The sequence below is a fragment of the Triturus cristatus genome, chromosome 4_2 (genome assembly GCF_964204655.1).
Source record: "Triturus cristatus chromosome 4_2, aTriCri1.1, whole genome shotgun sequence".
NCBI classification, from domain to species: Eukaryota; Metazoa; Chordata; class Amphibia; order Caudata; family Salamandridae; genus Triturus; species Triturus cristatus.
In genome coordinates, this window is record NC_140586.1 from 37,157,790 (window position 1) to 37,182,459 (window position 24,670).

Below are 24,670 nucleotides of genomic sequence, written 5' to 3' on the forward strand. Positions count from 1 at the left end.
GAGGGGGAGCCCTTCGGGAGCAACACGGAGGGTGGAGTGGAGAAGCAATGGGTAAGAGAGGAGGGCATAGGAGCGGAAGCAAATTAAAGGGTGGGGAGGAGAAATAGGCAAGATAGAAGGAGGGGAGGGGTGGGGAAATCAACAAGAGGAGAAGCAAAACATGAGCAACTTAGCTCGGTTGGAGGAGAAGCATAGGGGCAGGAACAGAATGTGGGAAATACTTTAGGATGAGGGCAGCAGAGAGAGGGCGGGGGCAACACACAGCTAATAGTGAGCAACACAGAGTGCAGGGGGAGAAAAGTACTCGAGGGAGACAGCTGGAAAACACATGCACTGTCATTGAGTGCTTAACCCTAAAGGAAAAAAAGTTGTGCTTGAAAAGCAAGCTGTGAAAGCATAGGAGCCAGCCAATCAAACGAGATGGTAAAGAGGCTATGCTCCATGTGAGGAACAAACACAAGAGTGACAAACTGGGACACAAATAAGGAGCTGGCTAATGAGTTACAAGAAAGCCAACCAATGGTAAGCAATGGGCAGGCTAATGTAGCTCCTGTATGGCTCACAGTGTCTTTGATAAGTACACAGCTCCGCTGTGTGTAAGGCTAGACCTAATTACACAGTTACTGGCCAATGGCTGAAGTGAGCTGACCCATCCACCCTATGCTGTATGCTGTGGTCGGAGGAAGCAAAATGTAAATGGCATATTAGCAAACCAATGGCTGAAGTAAGCTGACCCAGTGGTTGAGCCCGCTGCAAAAAAAAAAAAAAAACGTAAAAAACGTGTCCTATTGGGATTCCTGCTAGGGGATGACGGTCCCTGTTACGATCCCAGTGCAGTTATCCGTGGAAGATGGGCACCACTGTAAAGGGGAGACACCCCCCTTTCCAATGGTGTCTTTTCTGTTGGAATTACCTCACAGGGGTAGCAGAAAGACCTTGGGCAAGCATGACCAAAAACAAAATGGCTGTCTAATGTTCCATTCACTGGCAAGGGGGGGGCAACAAGAGTCCTGATCGGAACCCCAGTCACTCTACCTTCCCCAACCCCCCAGTCTGCAGGCAAGGAAAACTTCTCCAAAACGACCACTCCTCCTGGGGGTTCAAACCATGTTCAGGTGGGGGTCGATCCCTATCCACAAACAAAAAAGACTGCCTGGTGGCCTTGTGACGATTTCTGCTTGTGAATTGCAGCCACGAATCATGTTGGAGAAGCATTTGTTGGATTGCTAGGAAGGAGAGACTCTTTCCTTTCAAGCAATGCCTCTCCCATCATTGGCAACGAGGGGAGGGAGGGAGTACTCACTCGCTCTGACATAATTGATGGGGGAACGCTGATGCAGGAGAGATTCTGCATTGCCCCCCATAAATATTTAAGGGGTGTGGAGGTATCCTGAGCAGGGTCGCCCAGGGATCCTAATTGGCCCCGGGCACTCTCCAAAAAAGTGGCCCACATTCCTGAATGGTTAATATTTTTGGGGTAGTTTTATTTAGCGTGAACTCGGTTCAAAGTCATTGGAGCTTTTACCATGAGCACCAGCTACATTGCATAAGATCAAATTAATTTTTATTTTAGGTAAGGATATGAAGTGATTTGGCCAGAATCGCTGGATGTTGAGCTGACGCGAGAACTCGAAGGTACGTTCCCCTGTTCCAACATCAGCAGCTCTGAGACCATAATGCTACTTTGACCATAACGCTGCACCCCATTTTTTTTTACTCTGGGAAAGATGAATTCACAGCGAGGCCTATGCAAACACTCCCTCACCCCTCGATCAAGGCCTAAAAAGCACTGGGGCCGAGGTGACAACACCTGGCCCATAAGGAGGCTACTTCTTTTACTCACCCCTCTCCACCCCATTACAGCCTCAGGGTATGACCTGGCAGAGATGGGGGTCCAGAAAAGCACAGAGCTGCTGCTGCTACTCCAGAGGGGCTTGGGCGAGAGTGGCTCATCAGGGGAACAACCCTGCTTCTGGGCCAGGCCGACCCACATGAGGCAGGGGGCGGAGGTGAGCAGGCCTTAAGGGCCAGAACATCACCTGGCCCTAAGTCTCAGTTTAACAGCATGGCAGGGGAGCGCCCGTGATACTGGTGTCACTTCACAGTGGTCTGGCGGGGCCTGGGAAAGACATTGTCTCTGTGGGCTGGTGTACAGAGCCCCTATAAAACCGGCTCGCAGATGACCCTGAAGCACTGACCCATCCCCAATGCCCGACTTCCCAATCCGACCCTCCATCCAACACTTGATGAACCGCTCCGGTCAGGTGCACTGCAGAGGTAGGTAGTGTGGTTGACGTGAACGGTTCGACCGCCGCAGTCAAGGGGTGATTAAGAGAAATTAGGATTTCTGCATGCATATCTAAGAAAAAAATAATTAAAAAAAGAGACAAATTCAAAGTGCATAACAGCATTTTGTAGTTGGGGAATCAATAACTATCAAGAGGGAAGGGAGAGCTATTAATGACACATGCCAGACTGGCACATGTTCATAAACAAACACAGTTCAGTGGGAATTTGTCAAAACCGTTATCCAGCCTGGGTGATTAGGCGCTTCAGGTGAAATATTAACCAATGCACACCCTGGGAGTCCTGTGCAGAGCCCAAGGACTGCTGAGGACAGGGCGGCTGGAACCGCTCGGGGCGTCTTGGTGCCAGGCATCTGACGTAGGTTACAGCCTTTATTTATTTACGTATGGGATTGTATATAGCACAGACTTGGTCGAAGGCATTAGAACACTTGACAGAATCCGCTGCAGAGCCCTGGGTGTTTGGGGACAAAGCAAGCAGCTCCGGGCCTAGAAGTCTGGAGGCTAGGTTATCAGCAACGGCTCTGGGTGTCTGGAGAGAGAATGAGCTGCACAGGTGAACTATTGCCCGATCTGTTGTTCCTCAGGCTGTTCACCTAGTCATGAAATGGGCAAGTAGCTCCATTAACTAAATGTTATTTCCAGTTGACTATACATGTTATACTGTTAGCAATATTTGATACCCTGAAGAAGGCCTGGGAGCAGGACTACATCCCTTGGCTGAAACATATGTCATCGTTTTTATTTTGAATGTAGGCCTTCTGCACTATAAACGCTGTTCTGTTGTTGGAACCCTTTAAATTGGAGGAGGCTCCCATGCTTAGAGTGAGGACAGCAAGACTTCAGGCTTTGGTGTTGCTTATGTTTGTTGCTGATGTGCAGGCGGGCTCTGTTTTATCTGTGATGGAGCTTTAGAGGAGGAAGACACGAGGGAGCCATGGATCCATGAGGATAAAATGGAGTGACAATAAGACCATCTGTTTTAGAGCCTTTACTTTTGCACGAGCACACCCAACTTTTTACTCTTCTACCTCACTGCAACACATTTATGCCTTTTAGTCTACTAACAATGTTATTTATAACAATTTTTTTATTTCTCTTTTTTTATTTTAATAGTTTTTATTGACATTTGACATTTTAGTACAATACATTTCAATCCCCCCCTCCCCCCACAGAGACCAAGGTCAGAAGCACCTTCAAATAAATCATCTTTAGTATATTTATTAAAGAAGTAATATCTCGCAACGTGTAGATTTGGTGGCTGAAAAAAGACAAAATGAAAAAGAAAACTAAGGAACACAGCAGCAGAGATTTACACATCCACATTCATCTTGGGATTAATCCCTTAAGTATATTACCCTTGGCTGTGTTCGTAATAAAAAGACTAAAGAACTATTTGTTTAATGAAACCTTACATGTCCTTTGACAGCTCGTTTTCCTCATTTCCTTGTCTAAATCTCCATTGTTAGATCATTTTTGCTTGTTAATAAAGGTTGTACTGAAAGGGCACACAACCCAAATAAGAAGAAAATTATAAGTTTGCCCTATTTAATTTTGGCTGACCAGCCCGGGTAAAAGGGTCTGAGGAAGGGTGAGGTGCTCGGGTAAGGAGCCTTGGTGTCTGGGACAGGGAGAGCTGCACAGGTAATGGGTCTGCATAACTGCAGAGGCAACAGGTGTGTGGACAGGAGGAGCTTAATAAGTGAAGGCATTGGTTGTCTGGGAGAAGATGGGATGCACGGATAATAGGTCTGACTGCCTACATCCAGTGTATGCCCCAGGCTCACTCCTGGGTGGATTCTCTGGAGACTTACTCAATCCTTCATAGCAAGCATTTGATGTATTTGCAATCTACCTCTCATTCGTCTTACCATAACTTACCTATGTGCTGTGTCCCAAACCAAGATAATAGAATTACCTGTTCCCTCGCAGAGAACACCAAACAAATTCCCACATAGGAAACCGTGCGATTGAACACTCATTCCAACCACGCACTCGCCCATAGTGTAGAGTGCTACCTGTTCACTGGTATGCTTGGGTGCCTCAGGAAATGGGAAGAACTATATTTATGGTATACAAAACCTCACTTACTGAGCGTAAACTTGATCTCAAGTCCTGACTACTTAACGTGGAAGGGGAGCAGTACGACTACGAGTTTCTCAACAAGTACACACATAACATAAATAGGAACAAGATGAGCTGTAGTGTTAAAGATCTGGGTGACTGGAGATAGGGTGGGCTGTTCAGCTAACCGTCCTGGGGACAGAACAGGAGACATGTGTAGGAGGGCTGGGTGCCTGGGGACAGGGACTCACACGGGTAATGTGGATTGGTGTCTGTGAGTCAAGTTGCCTGCAGGGAGCCTGTGACAAAGACAGGCTCACAAATTAGAGGGTTGAGTGGTTGTGGCTGAACACTTTGTAAACTGTATTCGTCCTCTTTCCCGCCTCTGCCAAGGTATCAGTAGCAGAGGTGCTAGCCCTCAAGTGGAGGAGTGTTGGTAGCTGGGTAAAGATCCCCTCACAACACACCTGGCTCCGCCATCTTGAAGCTAAGTCGAGTATGTCTTACAAAATGCTGTGTGTATTCTTTTTTCCAGGAGTTTTCCTCATAACTGCTACCAGGCAGCACCTTTGTTGATTACTACACTGTCCAGTGTGAGAGGGCATTCGTATGATAAATGTGCATGCTACATACAAGACCGGCCGGAGTGTATGAGCCAGACCCCGTTCGGGGAGGGGAACACTGAGCAGGCAGTTTCTACCGGGCCACAACTATGGTGGTTGAGTTAGTTTGCCTCAGATGATAGGCGGTCCGTTCTATTATGGCTCTGCCAACTGTGCCAAGTACAAACCTTTCCACGCTTGACTCGGGGAAGTGAGTGTGATCACCTTCAGGCTTTTCATGGAGATAGCGTGGAGTGGAGGCAAGAGCGGAAAACTCAACCGCAGACCGTGATTATGCTCGGGTAGATGGCTCAGATATTGGTTCAATGTATATTTCATTAGTCTTAGCAAACAGTCTCAAGTGGGTGCTGCAGAGTCTCTCATCCTGAGATGCATGCTAAACCCCACGGTTTGTGTTCGCCGTTTGTGGCAGCCCCGGCTGTGCAGCGGGTGCAGGTTGCACCCCAGTAATCATGGTGATGACTCTTCTTTTGCAGGGACCACAGAGGCAGCGTTGTTCCAGACAGAGGTCACAGGATACTTTGTATCAGTACCCTTGTTTGGCGGTGGCAGCTGCAGACAGACTCTGTGTACTGGCAGCTGAGGCATCCAGGTCAGGTCCATCGCGGTGGTGGTGTTGGGGCCTCCTGGCTGACTATGGCTCTCTGCTTCAGTGGCTACGAAGCTTTTTCTCTCCTTGTTAACAGCAGCAGCACCAGTCTCTCAAGCCTGTGCTATGACGCTGTAATAGAGATCTGGTTCATTCTTGTGACCGCTCACTCATGAACTGCAGCGAAAGATCAGGGAGGGGACCATCGCATGTCACGGGTCACTCCTGGCTTGTTCTATTGTGCTGTGTGCTTTCTCTGAGTGCTTTTCATGACAGAACAGAGCTTCTCCTCCTAGACCGTCTCTTCTCCCCTGGGACCAGGTACCCTCCATCCCTCTCTCAGCAGGCAGACCGACTTCTTTGCTCTTTTTTTTTGAAATTTATTTTTTAAATTTTTTTATTTTGCAAAGTCAAAAAAAAAAGAAAATAGTACAGAGGTATGACATTCAAGCCGCACACCCCTCCCCCCACCCCCCACTCTGTAAAACTACGGAATCAGTGGCACAGAAAGAAGGGTAAACATAAGTAAATGGCGCTATAAGAATCAGAAGAGAAAAGAAAGTATAATAATAAAGGAGAGGATACTAAGAAATAATCCAGGCGTCAAAAAAAAAGAAAAAAGAGAAAAGAATAGAACAACGTAAGAAAAATAAAACAGGCAAGGGAGAGAACACAGGCCGGGTTAGCCCGGCTTCTCTAGCCAAGATGTTAGCTTTCCCCAAACGTCCAGGCCCTTGTTCCGACTTTTGCGCCCTTTCCTGGCGTAGACTGCTTTTTCTAGATGGTAAGTAGCAACTAGTCTGGCCAGCCACTGAGAGAATGGTGGGGGATCAGCATCCAGCCATGCGGAAGCAACACAGAACCTCCAGACTGCCATTGCAATGAATATTAAGCCCCCACTTTTGATCCTGATGGTTTCGGACTGAGTCCCCAACAGGATGACTGTGGGGGTTAGCACAATAGTCTGGGTGGTGACTTCCCCTAGAAATTCCTGTACCTTAAGGAGGATTGAGGCGAGTTTAGGACAGGTTGCAAATATGTGAATTGAGTCGACACCAAACTCAGAACACCGGGGGCATAGTGTCCCTTTGCCAACTCCCCACTTTGCAATTTTATTGGGGGTAATGTACAGAAAAAAGATGGTTTTAAAATGTTGTGCCTGTAGTTTGGCTGACAGCAAGATATTTTGAGACAATGCTAAGGAGTTGAAAAATGTGCTGTGTGAAGATTCAAGTTTGGTGTGCCATTTATCGGCTATCTTTTGTAAGTCATCTGGGGTTTGTCTATTTAGTATGTTATACAAAAGACCTATCCGAGGGGCCGTGGTGTCACGTAGTTTGTTGAGAAGTTCCACTTCCGTGAACCCTGCATTGCCCCCAACCTTTCTGGAAAGAAAATTAAATATGGATAGATACTTGAAAACGTCTTGGTTTTTCAGACTGTATTTAAATTGCAGGTTTACGAATGATTTGACTCCCTCGCTAGTAATGAGATCACCCAGTTTCGTAATGCCTGCCCTGTGCCAATCTGAAAAGTAGGACCTGCCAAAAATAGCGGGAAGATTGCAATTTGTCATGATGGGAGAGTAATAGTTAAATCTTCCCAACCCGAATATCCTGCGGATATTACGGAAGACCATATATGAGTTCATTAAGGTCTTGAATCTCACACGTTTGTAGTATCCAAACGAGGTCTCTCGGAGAAGGCAGCCCCAGTGCTCTTCACCCAGTAGAAGTTGGAAAGGCGAGGAGAGGCCAGATGTAGGTGAGAGGGGGGGGTTCCCTCACCAGCTCAGAGCTGTATTGCATAACTGCGGCCCAGTAGTAAAGCATAATGTTAGGGAAGGCCCACCCACCCCGCTCTCTAGGAAGAGATAGTTGCCTTAGAGCCCTCCTTGGTTGTGAGTAGGCCCAAAAAAACTGCATGAATATTTGCTGGAATTTCTGCAAATTAGCTGTGCTGAATTCCAGGGGTACAGTGCGAAAGAAGTAAAGAAGTTTAGGAAAGTATGTCATTTTAATTACGTTTCATCTACCAACGCGGGTCAGGTGTAGGTTATCAATTTGTTTAAGGGCCTTCTTGGTTTCTGCAGCGAGAGGAGCTAAGTTATCTGTTACGATTTCGTCAATATTGGCAGACATGAAAACCCCCAGAAATTTAGCTTTTGGCACTACCCTGGCATCAATCCAGGTGATTTCCCTCTTTATGATTATTTGGGTTTTATTTTTGGTCAAGGCGTAGACCGAGATTTTCCCAAATTTTTGTGCCTCTAGCTCCAATGCTGTCATGGCGTTCTCGGGATCAGGGGAAGTTATGGCCAGGTCGTCCGCATAAGCCATGATTTTAGTGTTAATGCCCTGGGTGCTAATTGCTAAGATGGCGTGATTCCTTTCAATTTGTTTAATGAATGGGTCTAGGTAAAGGGCAAATAACAGAGGGGAGCAAGGACAGCCCTGTCTAGTGCCCCGGGAAATGTTAAATTGGTCAGTAAGTCGCCCATTAATGGAGACACAGGCCGTCGGTTTTAAATATAGAGCCTGTACCGCCTGCGTGAATCCAGTCCCAAAACCCATCCTGCCCATGACAGCCCACAAGAACCGCCAGGAGACCCGGTCAAATGCTTTTTCAGCATCTAATAATGTTAATGACATCGGGTATCCTGCTACCTGCACTGCGTCAAACAGGGTAATGGCCCGCCTGACGTGTTCCTTGGTGCCTTTTTTAGGAATAAAACCATGTTGCCATTCTGAAACTAAGGACTCGATCACAGAGGATATTCTGGATGCCAGTATTTTAGAGAAGACTTTGGAGTCGCAGTTGATAAGGGTGATGGGTCTGTATTAGCTCATCTCTAGTGGGGACTTACCCTTTTTGGGGAATATAGAAATTCTAGCATTGGACCAGAAAGCAGGGGGGGAAGCCCCATTAAAGATAGATGTTACCACGTCTGTGAGGATTGATTTAATTTGAGGGGCAAAGATCTTATAGAACTCTACAGGAATACCATCCATTCCTGCTGCTTTCCCATCTGGTAGGCTGGATAGAGCTTCCATGATTTCATCCCAAGTTGGAATGAGTTCTAGCAGCTCGCTGTTATCAGAGTTAAGCTGTCTAAGATCTATCTCGCTTAGGTAGCTAGCTATCTCGCTTTCGAGTGGGCCAGCCGCACTGCGGTTCTCCTCAGTGTATAACTCTGTGTAAAATTCCTGAAATCTTTTCTGTATTGCATTAGGATCATTAGTCTCATTCCCTGTAGTTATTAATTTAGTTGCATGTATTTCACTACTTGTGGACTGTTGCCTGGTTTTGACGGCTAGATGATGCCCAATGCAATCACTGCACTCGTAATTTTTTTCCCCGCAGAGTTGCCCAATTAGCTGCAGTATTTCTGCTTTAGCAAGGACTACCTCTTTTTGGGCATTTTCAGTATCCTGTCCTGACTTAACCAATAAGACCAGGTTTGTTTCTGCTCTCCTTAGTTTCTCCTGCAGATCACTAATTAGCAACTTCTCCTTCCTGTTGTTCCTTACTGAGAACCTCAAAGTTTCGCCCCTGACCCCCGCCTTTATTGTGTCCCAGACAGTCATCGTTGAGGCAGTTCCGATGTTTATTTCCAGGAATTCCTGGATCCAGCCTTGCATATGTGCCCGATAGCCTGCGTTTTGTAAAAGGGCTTTCTCGAAACTCCATCTAGGTGCCTCCTTCCAATTCCCTAATCCCTTGATGTTTACTATAAGAGGGTTATGATCTGACATAAAGCGAGGTGCAGTGTCTATGGTACAATTACTAAGAAGTGAAGATGAAACAAAAAAGTAATCTAATCTAACGAGTGTTGTGTGGGGCCGAGAAAAAGGTGTAGCCAGGTTGCGTAGGAAGATGAAGTCAGCGTGAGTGCTCGCGCTGCTCGGCTGCTCACGCCAGACACGTGAATGATCGGCTAGCCGCCCTGCGTCCTGCGATGCGATGCCGGCTCTGAGAACGCAGAGAACGCTGAGGCTGCCACTGGGAGGTCACGAATCTCTGCAATTACTACACGGATGTGGCACTACCTGTGAGGCAAGAATCAAGGCCACTTTTTGTATTTCCATCCACCCATCGGATCCCCTGCCCCTGCCAGATCGGTGCTTTATCGCGGCCTTGATCTGGACCTCGTCGCTCACAGCACCTTTGGCTCCATCAATCAGCAAGTTCTGCAGCCTCGACATGAGTGCCCGGGGGGCCAGGAAAGGTGGCAAAACGAAGACCGCAGCCATCCTCGAGCCCAGAGAACCCAGGGACGCTGCATCTACAGAAGGGACTGTTAAACCCAGGCAAGAGGTTAGTGGCAGCAAAAAACTGTTGGGTAGAGCATGGAGGGGTGGGCCGCTTAAAGACATAAAAGACACGAAAGATTCAACAGCTATGCAGCCCCCCCCCCTAGCAAAAATGTTTATGGGAGCCAGATCCTCAGGCGCTATTTCCAAGACCCTTGCGCTCCCCACTGAGAGTGTTGCCACGGCCCCACTAACCATGCTGACTGCACCAGTATCTGCACCCGGTCCGCAGCAAGAGGCTTGCTTAGCGGCTAACCAAGAGACTGTCCTGGCAGAAACTGGACCCAGGGAAATGCCACGCACTGACGCTGCCACTAGCACCAATGGCACCTCTGTAGGGCTATCAGATCCTGATACGAACTTGGGTATCTCTCTCTGTGTACCTCCTATTAATCCCCCAAAAGGGGCAACCATGCAACAAACTTTATCAACTCTGCCCTTTGTAGCGCAGGAACTTGGCAATGGCTCCAATGTTGTGAGCCTTGGCATCCCTCTCACAGCACCATAAATGCAGACATCGGGTACAGCCAACTTTATCCAGCGCCTAGAGGCTCCCCCTGGCGCACAAGCTCCTTGGACACCAGAAGCAGGGCCTGAGCATTTCTATTCAGTCTCCGATAGCACACCTACCTCTTCGGGTGAGGGAGGGTCCAACACAAGTGAAGGAGACAGTGCGGCCTCAAATCAGGACACTGGCACGGTCCAGCGACCAAAGAAACCCAGAAGTAAAAGCAAGCGGCGCAGCCAGTTGAAATGGGACTACTCAGACTCTCAAATGTCTTATGCTCTGGACGAGGATGATCCCAGCATAACACAGTGGGGGTCTACAAAAAACCCGCCTGCAGACCTAGCTGAGCCTTCCCTTGCCTCTATCCTAGCTTCCATCAAAGAGTTTCAGGAGGAGGTCCAGGCCGACAATCGCGCAGCCAAAAGTGCTGCAAAGAAACTTCAGGGAGGCATAAGAAGGCTGAATAAAACCTGCACCGACATTAGCGACCGTGTCTCCATGGTGGAAGCGCGTACCGAGCATTTGGAAACCGAATCCGTGGCAGTCAAGCAACAGAGCGAGTCCAATACTGCCTGCCTGGTAGACCTAATGTCTAAGATGGAGGACCAGGAAAACCGCCAGCGCAGGAACAATCTCCGCCTGCTTGGTATTCCGGAGGGGAAGGAAGGGGACGACCCCAGACGCTTCATTGTGAAACTTTTGCAGGACTCCTTTCCTGACCAACAGGGCTGGGACTGGGATCGCGAGGTGCAGAGGGCACACCGCTTTCCCTTTAACCAGAGATGGTAACATGATCGCGGCAACACCACTGGGGGACAGCCAAGGGTATTCCTGGTTTACTTTGGCAACTTTCTTCTTAGATAGTTAATCTACGATCGGGTTCGCCCTAACTCCAAGAAAGGAGCCAATGGTATAATATTTTTCGCTAAACCTGACTTTTGCCATCAGACATTAGAGCGGAGATAGCAGCTGGGGGCCGAAGTATACTTAATGAACCCTGCTAAACTCAAAGTAATCTTTAACGGGGGCACCAAAGTCTTCCTATCTGAAGTAAAAGCTGGTGAATACTTGAACGAGCTGAAATCCAGGAAGAGTCTTAGATGAAAAGCTCATTCTTTTGCCCCTGCTATTTTCTCTCTGCTCTTATTCTCGTTCTACAGTTTCTATAAATTTGCAAGCCTCCAAGGGCCGTGACAATGGTCGCACTACGGCAGCTTTATGTGAATCTTAAAATTGATATAGTGGGCAGCCCTTTGTTTTCTTGATTGTTTCTTCCGTTTTTTTAAACAAGGGGGCTACTAGCCAAATGAAAGCTTAATTTGGTTCTTTTTAGGCGTGGTTGACAGCCGGGGCTCATGACTGACTATCATCACTCGGGTTATTCCTGATTGCTCAGAAGAAGGGGGGGGGCTGGGAGGGGGGGATGGGACGGGCACTAGAAATGGCACAGGAGAATTAAGGGCACTCTTTGTCACGTACATATGTCCGTACTCACTTGTTAAGATATTGGGCGAGGTGAAACGTTTCCTCTCAACATCTAGATGGCTAAGATAGATTCACTTAGGCTTGTCTCTGCCAATATTTGCGGTTTGAATGACACCTCTAAAAGGCAAAATGTTGCTCAAGGTCTACGCTCTCTAGGGGGCAATATAATCTGCCTCCAGGACACTCACATAGAGGGTTCACAGAAACATCTATTAGATACACTAGGGTTCAAAGTCGTGGGGGCTACCACACAGGGCGCCAAGACAAAAGGGGTAGGAATTATGGCAGATAGAAGATTTTCTCTTAGTAATCCCCGGGTTAAATAAGATCCACTGGGCCGATGGGTAATAACTGAATGCCACCTTCCCTCTAACCCACCTTTTACCCTCTGCTCACTGTATGGTAGCAATGTAGATGACCCAGGGATTATTAACATGGTCTCAGGGGAGCTGGCCCACTGGCCCACTCCTATCATCCTATGTGGCGACCTCAATATACATTTGCCCTCCGACTGGAAAATTGACAGCAAATGGAGATACAAAGGCAGAAAGCCCCGAGTATTCCAAGCACTAGTTAACCTAGTTCAGATCCACGGGCTAAGTGATATCTGGGCCAGTTTAAATCCGACTTCTTGGCTCTTTATGTATACCTTTGCTCTGCCGGCAGATAGTGTTTTCTTCAGGTAATGGACCTTTACCCCTGGAAGACTGGCTGTCAGGGAGACGCCAACCCAGCAGCTCCTCGATGTCTCTGCGGCACACTCACATCCTTGGTCAAGAAGAACTTGGGATGGAACAAAGTGGGGTGATTTGGTCCTACTTTTATACATGATTACCAGACCAGGAATGGGCATCCACCATCTAAGGCTTCATAACCGTTTTTTGTTGTCTCTTTCAAATGTCCTTATCTAGGGTGCTTTGTAGACAAAGCCTTGGTGTAAAGTGATGGTTTGCACAACGAGTAGCAACCGGGCTAGTTCCAAGCTGTAGTACCTAAAACATGGAATTAATGAAGTATTATTTCTCTACACTTGGCTGTCATCAGCCTTCCTGAAGCAGTAATCTGAGACACACAAGAGGGCACTTCCTGCCTAGAAACCTCCTCAGATTGAACAACAGAAACTTCAATCCTGCCCACTATCCCAACCAAATGGCAGTACTCCGGACCTATTCAGCATTCTTTTGCTAATGAGGACCTCTTGAAATTTCTCCTTTTTCTATCCTCCTCACTTTGGTGTCTGGGTCTCCAGCCGCAGGAATGCAGGCAATACGCTTCCATTGTCTAGTGGGGGGGAAGCTGTTGTCTTCCTCCATACCGTGCCATGCTAAACCAGGGACCTCCAAAGGTTATCCCACTGGCCCAATACTCTCACACAACACAGAGTCCTACTAGCATACATGTGACACGTACACTTGCTGCACATACATCCATTTGACATTCACACAGGATGTCCACGCAGGGTTTGCAGTTTCACGTTACAGTAAAAGTAAGACAACAGAGTTCATTAGACTGCACTATCACTGACACCATTCCAATTTTCTGGTGCATGTGTTATTTTGGCTGCCAGGGAAGATGACCATATGAAGGTCCACCTTAGTAGGAAAAAGTTGCACTGACTACTTTATGCTTCTGTCAAGGGACATTGTAAGCAAGCAGGAGCCAAGCATTTTGAGTAGGGAATAAGTTAACTGGATATGGATGTGTGATGAATTATGAGTTGGGCCTATGTAACATTCACCCTGATTTGCATAGTTTCTGCTGAGGGAGAGACACATGCCAGTTTGCCCTTTCTTTGAAAAGACTGCATGTCTTTTTGAAGCTAAGAGGTTCTACTGCGACTCCTGTAATATTGGGAAGAACATGACAAGATACCCAATGTAGAGCTAGGCCACTGAGCACCCCAGAGCCCCTGAAAATAAGCACACACAAATCAAACTGGAGATGTCCAGAGGTAGTTAATGATCCTCCTCAATAATACGAATGGCATTCTTCTTGTCTGACTGAGGCACTTAACAGTTTCCAAGGATCTGCCCAAATCATTAGTACTACTTCTGAGTCTTTGTGAGCAGTGCCAGGAGTAATGGTGGAAGAAGAGCTGGATACTGTAGATATTCCAGAACATGCGTGTCCTGCCTCTAGCGTCCATTTGACGGCAAAGGGATTTCCATTGACGGGGACAAAACCACACTAGTGGTCCCAGTAAGCTCTGTATTTGAAACTCAAATATTCTATTCATGGATTGAAATGTAAACTCTGGCTACTCCCAAAAATATACAATAGATATTTCAAACTGCTATGATCCATATGTTTTACACTGAGGTGTATTTAACGTATATGACGCACATGACCTTATTCCAAAGCAGACTACCACAAATGATGCACAGTGTATGCTACAGTCCTTTGACTTTGCTAGGACAAACATGGCTTGCTTTAGCCACATATGTATGACATCCAGACGGTGTGAGAAGTTGGCCTGGCATATGCTGGTCACTAGTTATAGTGGCCACCTTGCACCAGTCCAATTCGACTCTTATTGATGATAGGTAAAGACAACCTTTTAAGAAAGCTATCCTAGTGGTAGCTGTGGAGAGCAGCCTTCAGGCTAAGTCTTGAAGGAGTGTTAAGCTTATTGTTTTACCATAATAACCTCTTGAATAACCAAATGAAAGAGTAGCCCACACACGTATATATATAACATATATGTATTTATTCTAGACAGAATCCCACAGTCGCTTTATGTGACTAGTGGCAAAGTTACACTTCAAACAAGCATTTATAAACACAATAAATAGCACAGAAATCAATGGGCCCCAGGGGGGGACCAAACCATATATCAAAAAAGTGGTATAAGAACCACGACAATTCTACAGGCAATGCCTAGGGCATTCAGGATCACTTGCCCCTTCAGAATCCACCCACAGTTATGAGGAAGGGGACCCACGGGAGATGCGTGCAGTGCAAAGAGCTGCTATCGGGATCTCAATGTTAGCCTATGGAGAATGTCGCGGTTTAAATTATACAGATTAAAGTCACTTCTAGCAGGAGTACAAAGTTAAAACTTTAGACTTAAGCTTTTGAGGAGCCCACTACCACGAGAGTACCGAGGTACCACTGTTACCTGCCCCAGTGAAGCCGGGTGCATAGGTCGATCCTGGTGTCGGGTCGCGGGCTGAATTTCTATAGGAAAATGTTCAAAAGTGCTGCTAGCCAAAAGCGTCGATGATGCCGTGAAGATCAAAGATGTGAAGATTGTAGAGAAGAACCTGAAAGCAGAGGGGACAGAGTCTGGGTCACGGCACAGTGACCAGGAGGCTCAAGCAAGGAGCCCTTCGATGTCGGGTGCTTCAGGTGAGAGGTGCTGTCGCTTGGATCTGCAGCCACGGGCTCCGGGAGGCTTCAAGGAAGGCCAGCTTCGGGAAGGCAACTGTCCCACGTTGGATGAGGGTCGCTGCGGTGTTAGTGTCCGGATTGGATCCACTAAGCCTTGGCAACCGCAACCCACGAAGAATAACCAAATCAGCTACAGTGCAGACCCACGAGATCTGGGAGAGGTCTCCTTTGGAGAGACTGTAAAGCAGGCCGGGAGCAACCAGGGGAACTCTTGATCGTGGAAATAGACCTCCGCTAGGGCCCACAAGTTGAGAGACAAGGGACCGCGGGAGGCGGCAATTTGGCTGGTGTAAAAGGGCACCCACGGGCCACGGGAGGGGGCTAGGGTGCTGATCTTTGACACAATTGCTGTAGAGTGGTTGGCTCAATAAGGGGTCAAAGCACAACTTCCCCACTGGTCAGGGTCGTGTGCTATGCAAGAGGTGGCCGGTGTCCTGGGGTATTGGGGATCTCGGCACCCACGCAGTCCACGGTGCCCAAACTCGTTGAGCACACTCACTGGCCTCTGGGATGCGCTGGAAACCCACCTCAAGGGTGCTGGAAGTCGTCGAAGTCCGTCGGAGCAGCGAAGTTCCAACTGGGTCACTTGCAGTGTTTCAGGTGCCTGCCAAGCAGGGGGATAACTCCCAAGGGAGATTTCTTCCGTCAGCTGGGCAGCAGCAACACGAAGGTCAAGACTGTAAAGCTCAAGATTAATCTGAGGCTCTGGGGCCACGTTATTCACCTTTATCCCCAAGATTAGGGGAGTGTCCAGAGTAGTGTCCACCAATGAGTGGTGAGGCGGGAAAGGGTGGCTACACCCTCTCCCCTTTGTGTGTTTCCCGCCTGGGCGAGGGGCAGGATGCCCCTGAACCGGTTCCAAGCGGTGTATGCAGAATTAGGTCTCTGCAGCTGCCTACGTGCAACTCTGAAAGGACATTTGGTGCACCCACCCGGTTCCAATCCACATAATCCTGTCTGGGGAGATGCTAGCACCTCCCTGCCACAGGAGCCCTATTGTCCAGCTGGCGAGGCTGGGATTTCCCCAGCAACAGCCAGCCAGAGTCGTGTGGGTGGCGGGCAGTAGCCATTTTGTACTACTAGTGCACTTTTAAATTGGTGTCTAAATTCTACCGCTTTTCCCATATCGCCCCTCTAGCAGGGGGGAATCGTACCCTCATGCCCATGGCTGGACTGGGGGTATGATTCCTACATGTTTGACACCAAACACGATATGGTTCTGTGTAGCCATTCTCAAGTTATCGCGGTATCGCGATAGACTTATAATGCAGAGTATATGGTATGGCTACACTACAAACAACCCAGTAACGATTTTACGAAGGTTGCAGAGAGGCCCTACTCATGTAGGGGTCCCCCCTCACACATACCTCAGCACCCTGCCCTGTAGGATTAGCAAGGCCTGCTATAGGGGTGACCTATGAGAGTACATGTGTTGTAATGGGGTGGGATATAGGGTACCTATATCCCTGTAAGTGGTGCTAGCACCACCTTACCCAGACTACAGTAGTGGTCTGGTGGTGTCAGTTTGTATGGCTGTCCCAGGGTGGCACAATAAGTGCTGCAGCCCTGGTAGGCCTACTGGGGGACCCATGCCCTGGGTACCTAGGGCACCATCTACAAGGGACTAGTAGGGCATGCCCAGCCTGCAATTAGGTTTGTACCTAGAGTACTCACATCAGTTTTAGGGAGAAAGCAGATAGGCTGGGGTCCTGGATAGCAGGATCCCAGCCAGACTAGTCAAAAACCACTCAAATACCAGGCAAGAAGTTGGGGGCAACCATTAGTCAGATTCCACTCTCCTACAGACGGGTTTCGATTTCTCACCACAGCAGAAAGCTGGAAAATGTTGAAATTCTCCTTCAACTCCACAAGTTAAGACCAGAATAATGAATGTTTTCCTATCATTGTAAAAGGTACTAAATCCACAGCAATTCCAATAGTGATCAAGAAAATGTTCTACCATATACAAAACTACACATGACCTAGTCTTCAACAGCTGTAATGTCTGATGTCCTGATACTGGAGGAGCATGGCGTTTAACCCGCAGTAGTTCAGGCAATTGTCAATAGGTAATATTTATATCCTCGCTGAAATTGCTCTTGGAAATCTGATGCAGCTTTATCGGCCAGTTACATGAGATATGCTGCAATTGCACAGGACCAGGAAGAGGTGGAGTCACCAAAGATTCTCTCTTATGGTTGTCACCATTGGAAGAGACACCCCGACACAAAGCTACAGAAACCCCAGTTCGAACCTAGATTAGAGAGAACAAGAATAATCAAAATGAAAAAGTAACCAGAGATGCAATGATCCTAAGGAGAGAGCGAGAAAATCTTGAGTGGATTTTAAAAAAATGGAAAACCCAATATTATCATAGAGATGAAGAACAAGGAGGTTATAACTTGACTGACAGGAGGAAAAATTAGGGCTCGAGAGAAATTTCAATCATCTTATGAGCATTATTCTCATTCTTCACAGGATTGTGGAGATACAAAACCACATCCAAGTAGAGGAGCTCAGTCTTCCCAAGGACCAGACAAAAGGCAGACCTATCAACGGGGGAGAGGAGATAGCTGTGGATCGGAATCGCCTGAATAGACTTTTCTAAAGGAAAAGATAACTGCTACCAGAAGACGGGAGGCTTTTAAGAAAGATCTGTTGAAGAATGAGGAATGGGCAGTATCTATCCAAGACACTGTGGCAGAAATAACAGTAGCCCATCTGTTCTCAAGTCTTTTCTGAATGTGGAGGGGCTAATGCCTTTATTCAGGTAGAAACACTGGGTGGGCAGTTGAATGAATCCGATTTAATTTTCAAAGTTCGTATTTAAATCGAAGGGGACATAGAGTAGACTACCTCAGTGGTTTTCTGGACTCAACTGACTGATTTTTTTGACATAATACCTATGGAAGATTGGCCTTGACAAATTAAAAAGGATTCTCCTCTTAAATAGCAAGCTATGGTGGGAGCCTTTTTGTTGTGGCCCTGCTACTTAGACTGGTATGCCATAAAGAGGGTGTTATAAATGTCTCCTGTGTTATACAAAAATCGGATGGGAAGGCAGATAAATGCAGATCGCATTAAATCCCAATATATTTTGAACCACAAGTCTAAACACAATATCCAATTAAACCAAAGGCCAAATGAGACAGCAAATCAATTTTGGATGAATTACAATATTGGGGAATTATCACCTCTGCTCATTACCCACGAATACCCCAGACCTGCCAACTGCTACAGAAAATACAGTGTTAGAAGGAAGTGGGGCCTAGAAAGGGGCAATAACCTCACGCTGAAGTGCACAAGAGGCACTTTTACTCCTCCCACACGCCCCCAAAAAAGCTTGCTGATGTCCTGGGGTGTTTATTTTATTTATTTATTTGGTGTTTTCTATAGCACAAACATGACCCTGCGTAGGGTATCGGAGCGTTTTACAATTGCATAACCAAAACCATTTATGTTTCCAAGTCATCAGTTATTGTACCATGATTAGAACTAAACATTAAGCTTAATATACATATATACAATCCCACAAAGGGTTAATGATCGACGAGAGGTAGCAAGAATACGATCATGACCGGTCCGTAGGCAATAGCTAGACTGTTGAAAATTAAGGGAGATATTTTTTTCACACCGCTTAATGGATGTTGGCAGTTCAAAGCCCTCAAACCGAGCTGAAAATCCACAGTTCGCAGTGTTTTTTAGCTCGTTTTCCGTGCCATCTTGTGATATCGTGATGAGTGTGTGAAGGGAGCCGATATATTGTGTCACACGGTGGCACCTTGTGAGTTGGCAAGTCTGACACCCCTAATTTCTGGGTACTCCAGGATAGATAAATCAATCGCATTAGTACTGAAGTATCACAATTTGAATCAACGTAGTAAAACATATGCTGTGCAGAATGCACTTGGAGATTGATTAATTATCCAACCTATACACAAAAGAAGCAAGACCACAAGAGAGACAGAGACTGGGTTCTTCAAAGAAAGCTTTGCCCCTGGTCATATTATTTAACATATTTCACATTTCGAAGAATGCAGTACCCTTTTATGAAATTACCTCAGGACTATAACAATAGCCTGTGGATCTTCTCAATCTGAAAAATCAAACCACTGTAAGATGATTAGAGTGTGGTCTCTTATGTTGATGAAATTTACATCACCGATGATGAATTAAATGAGCATCTTCAACCGGTTTACACGGTGGTCACAATATTTAGTGATGCAGGTTCTTAAGTAAAACCCAAAATATGCTTTTTGCCTGTAATCTGTCTAGGATATGAACTATCCTTATAAGGGAAGGGACTCACACCAGGTTTTCTAGAACAATGTGGGACGCCAGATCACCAAAATACTCTTTGGGTGGAAACAACCAGGATTTCTGAATTTTGAGCGAACATCTTTCTCATATTATTTGAACAGAGTGAACCCCTGCACCAGTGCCTACTCTTAGATTTACATGGAAGGGCTTGAAAGAAGAACACACTCAAATCCTTAGTCTTGTAAAAAGATATGATTGCAACTGTACACTTGCACACATGCAACCTTGTGATGCCAACAGTTCTAAGCCAGCCGGTATATACTTATATCGTGTACAACGAAGGTCCGACTATACCAACTGTGCAAAAATACCCTTCTCTTCTGCATCAGACGAACGTTTCATTCCAATAGAGAAAGTTCTCAAAGCAGTTCAGACCGCAATCATGAAATTGTGTCCCACAGCACATAGTAAGAAAATAATCGTGGTGACGTCTATACCATTACTGGAAGCTGCCATTAATGCAAGCATAACTAATGACCATGCTTTACATGTGCGTTGGGTGCAATGGGCCACAAACCAGACCAGTTCTGATGTACAGTTTCACCATAAAAAACTGGAAATTTTCCAATATCCACAAACCATTCCTGAATCATTGTAGGAAGAACTGTTTTATAAAGATGTCTTTTACAGATCAGAGTAGCCTGCAGTGGACACTAACCATCACTACTCTACAGCTGTGTGAGGGGGGAGAGGGGGGGTTAACAAGTGAGAATTTAAAATAAGGCAGCTACGTGTGTAGCAGGACTGTGTGTCACTCAATTGCAGAAAGTAATATTCTCTCCAAGGCTAGAAACATTTAAATCATTATCTTGTGCTCAAGGGTACAGCTTAGTTTTGAAACACTGGGAATCCAATGGTTGCAAAGACTCCCAAATGAAGACAGTAAGAGCTAAAGAGCTCTGGCCACTGATAGTTGGCTTCAAAAGGCAGCTTTTGTTGGTGGACATTGAGCACATGCTGGTCCACCAGAGTGAGGAAATTCACTCTAAAGGCAACTCTGCTGATGATCAGGCTGCAAAACCTGCAGTAGAGGTGCAGATATGTAAAGTAGCGTCACAAAATAAGTTGGTCCCGGATATGCTTTCAACAGTCCAGTCTTGACACAGGAAAGAAGCCCTGCCTCCTGGCTTTCCTGTACTCTCCTAGGGTTGGCATCTCACCTAGCAAAACCTGAGCGAGGTTGCCACAGCCCGCCAATATCTTTTTTTAAATTGGATTATTACTGAAGTTCGGAGAACTTGTGGCAGAGTGATTGGAATATCTCAAAAAGTTCACTTGTGCCAATGCGAATGAGAAAAGGAACAAAGACGGTGGTTTTATCACTGCTATCTGGAAACAGAAAGAAGGGACTACTGAAAGTTTTCTAACTCCATGCATTAGGAACTTGCAATTTTCTAATTAAATTTTTTTTTTCAGCGTATGAGACTTTTGCAGACAGGGATTTATCTACACAAGAGCCAATTTATAGATGTAAAATGACTGTTCCAGAAAACTTGCAGGAAAATAGATGGGCAAAATTTAGATCTGCCATGCAGATTTATGCAGAGCGCCTCTACACTGGGCCTGGGTGATATTTTCGTTATACTGACATAATCCTGTAATTTTAAGCATTTCATGTTCTGTTTTTTTACTTGAAATGATGTCACAATATCATGTCACATAATATTTCATCCATTGGAGGAAAATTCTATTGCAAAAGGATGGGAACAATGCGAAAGAACAGAATGTGCATGCTGCTGTTTGTCGCATGCTATTTAGCACTATTTTAGAGCAAAATGAGTCCTCCCATTCAAAATTGGCGAGAGGATGCATTTTGTGTTAAAAAAAACTGCGCTAATGCAAAATGCCAGTTTTACTGTTCACAATATGCTGTGTAATTTTGTGTCATTATGCAAATTTCACACACCCATACTCTGGACCTTAGAGTCTTGCCCCTGATCTCCTTTCTAATTTGGCTAACCATGGTGGTGTTCTTAGTAAGGGTGATGCATGTTGACTATGATCCGGAAATTGAGGATCTAAATCTAGAAGCAAGCAGGAAGGATTGCACAGTCACTAGGACAAATGAGGCTCAAGGCAACCTAATGGTCTACCTGCTGCAAGACCGTGTCTTTGGAGTGAATGTATGTCGTCATCCCACATTCTTTTTCCCTGCAGGGAATCACAACGCAGTCGTTAAAACGACCGCGTTGTGATTCCGCATACCATTACTCCGCAAGCTGGATGTTGGAATAGTATAATTTACTATTCCAACTCCAGTCTGTGCGGACACTAGGGAAGTTGTTGGATTTTAAATCCAACACCTTCCTTCCCCCTCCGCAAGTCGTTGTTCCGACTTGCGGAGTAATGGTATGCGGAATCACAACGCGGTCGTTGTAACGACCGCGTTGTGATTCCCTGCGGGGAAAAAGTTTTGTGGTAAACGCGATTTACGCTTTGGAGTATCAAATCTTAAGTCCAGCAGAGATTGTTCAAGAGCAGTACACCTTTCATTTGTCCCTTAGGTTTGCCTTCTCTCCAGGACCATTCATCAGTGACTGGGATATGAACACCACAAAGAATGTGCTTGCAGATCTACGATGCAGATCCTCCCCTCACAGTAAAATATTTCAAACCTTTGTATTGCTTTAATCGATATATTGTCCACAAGGATGATGTTTCTCTATCATCAATGGGAGTATTGCCCTATGACAGCGTGAGAGAGAGAACTCAAAATTGTTGCAAAATTTCCTTATTTCAAATCTCCATAAAAGTATAGGTTTGCCCCTGACACTTAATTCTGTGACCAAAATTACACCAACCTGAGTCGCGTTTCCTTCTGGGTACACATTTGTTTATTCATTTGCATTTTTGGATGAATAGATTAGGCAGAGATTTGTGGTTTGGAATAAAAGTAGACTGTTAAAGTCTGTGGGTAAATGAGTTGGCAAATTCAGTGTTACGACACATTGTTCCTGCATCCTACTTTTCTGAATTATACTATACAGCATTTCACATTTTGATTTTGCAAGTGGTAGAGAATTATTGATTCCTTTTGAAGAGAAAAAAATATTCATAAGTTCCGAATTGAAGTTTGAGGAGAAAATTGAACAGTGTTGATATGCATGCACTGGCTGCTAATGGCACATCCAATAAAGTAATTTCTGATTCCAAAGGAACATGTGTTTGGAATTTCCATGGAAATTACTATCATCAAAGATCTGCCAGAGGAGTTGTTCAACTATGTGCTAACAATGTAGATCCTAGGGCAAAATTAACACCTCTCATATTAGTAAATGTTGGCAACATTAAGTTATTAATTATTCTTTAGACACTATCACTCGATACAAATATTTTGTGAATGTGAAGGCTCTTCTTGGAGAAACGAAATAAGAGCACATCGAACGGATATTGGATGTCATGGATTTCTATGGCCCTTAGGTAGAAATCTGCAAATTCTGCATAGACATTGAGAATATTCTAAGAACTCTCTCAGTAATCTATGGATATCTTAGAATGCTTAAAGAGAAAATACATTTGATTCTAGAACTAACATTGTCTACCTTTAAAATTGTGAGGAACATGGTAGAAAGCTATAAACACAAACTAGAACAATATAAAGCAATATTTGCATTGCAGTAATTTCTGCCAGGTGTTGAAATTGCACAGAGTACCTTGCAACTGCATCAATGACTCCATAATGTTTGAACCTTATAAATTAAATAAGTATTACAGAATGATGAGTAAACATGGTTAAATTCATTCAAGTCACTCCTTAAGAAAAAAACAAGTATTACAAGGCTGATGTATTATATTATTTTGATATCAATTAATGTTTTGAAAGTTGCCTCCCCAAAAAATTAAATGGGGTGGTATATACAATGGGGAAATTCATAGAAAATTTCATATTCCTATGTTAAAAACAGCCAATTTATTTGAATATGAAGGACTACTCCATAGTGCACTGGGAACTTCTCAAATTTGCAAACTAATTGTATTACATGATGAAGTTGACACAACCGGTCATGCAGTCGCTCCACTTGCTACCTATAGCTAGAAGGGCAATGTTCAAGGCACTCTGCATTGTTCACATAACCTCCCAAAGAAAATTACCTTTATACCTACAAGTTAAACTCAAGCAGTACAAACTAAACGGAACAGTGCGCTCCACGATTGACTACTTATCATACCACCTTAAAATAGGAAATCCATAGGTCGCATTACTTTCTCATCACAAGCTGCCAAGCTCTGAAACCCACTACCAGCCAGCATTAGAAGCACCCGGGAGCATATACACTTCTGAAGAAAGTTAAAAACGTTGCTATTTCCAAGATATATGCACCATGCACCATGTGCATCCAGGCAACAGAGCCCAGTAAACTCGCACTTTCCAGCACAATACTCTGCACACCACGAATTGCCAACAACTCAACCAGCAAATTGCTTTCATTATGGAGGTATGCAAGAAAAGGCTGACCTATGGGTTGCCGTTGCTTTATATAGTTATGTATTTCCATACATAACCGTTATGGCCCACGATAATATTAAAGTCATAATACACAGCGGTGAGCAACAAATTGTAACTTATTAAATTCATGTAATACATATCTGCTTATGAGGGTTGTTCATCACCAGCACTGTACAGTCAAAAAACACAAACATCACCAAATGAACAGGCCTGGAATAACTGAAGAGATCTGTCACACATTACTGGACAATTTTGGAGGACTTTAATAGAGTCCATTCACTGCAGGTCCAAAATACCTTTACAATCCGACTGATTCTTTACATCTCCTATACAATCTGACTGCTTCTTGTCATTTCAAATAGACACTCAGATATTTGATGATTATAAAAATGCCAAGACCTACAGATCTCTCTACTTCTCTCTCCCTCAATCGATCAATTATTTGCTCAAAAAGCCAGGTCTTGAGGAGTCTCCTGAAGGTCAGCAGGTCTGTGGATGCATGGAACGGTGGCGAAGTCAGCAGAGCGAAGCTGGCGGTTCAGGGTGTAGAAGGTGAGTCGTTTGAGGTATGCTGGTCGGGCGTTGTGGAGTGCTTTGTGAGCGTGGGTGACCATGCCAGATCAGG

The 24,670-nt window shown here is 45.5% G+C and overlaps 1 protein-coding gene across 11 annotated transcripts in view; it reads left to right on the top strand.

Moving 5' to 3' along the window:
• The window catches only part of SLC39A5 (solute carrier family 39 member 5), a 211,576-nt gene that overhangs the window by 22,176 nt on the left and 164,730 nt on the right, over positions 1–24,670 (top strand). For 5 of the 11 annotated variants that reach the window (XM_085600317.1, XM_085600320.1, XM_085600326.1 and 2 more), the window contains exon 1: positions 2,749–2,862. The exons of 4 other annotated variants lie outside the window; for them this stretch is intronic. In XM_085600317.1, coding sequence (XP_085456443.1) covers positions 2,850–2,862 — 13 coding nt within the window. In that variant the 5' untranslated portion in view covers positions 2,749–2,849. Of the gene's footprint in view, positions 1–2,748; positions 2,863–24,505; positions 24,598–24,670 lie in introns of those variants that run through there. 2 more of the 11 variants (XM_085600325.1, XM_085600322.1) reach the window with 2 other exon arrangements.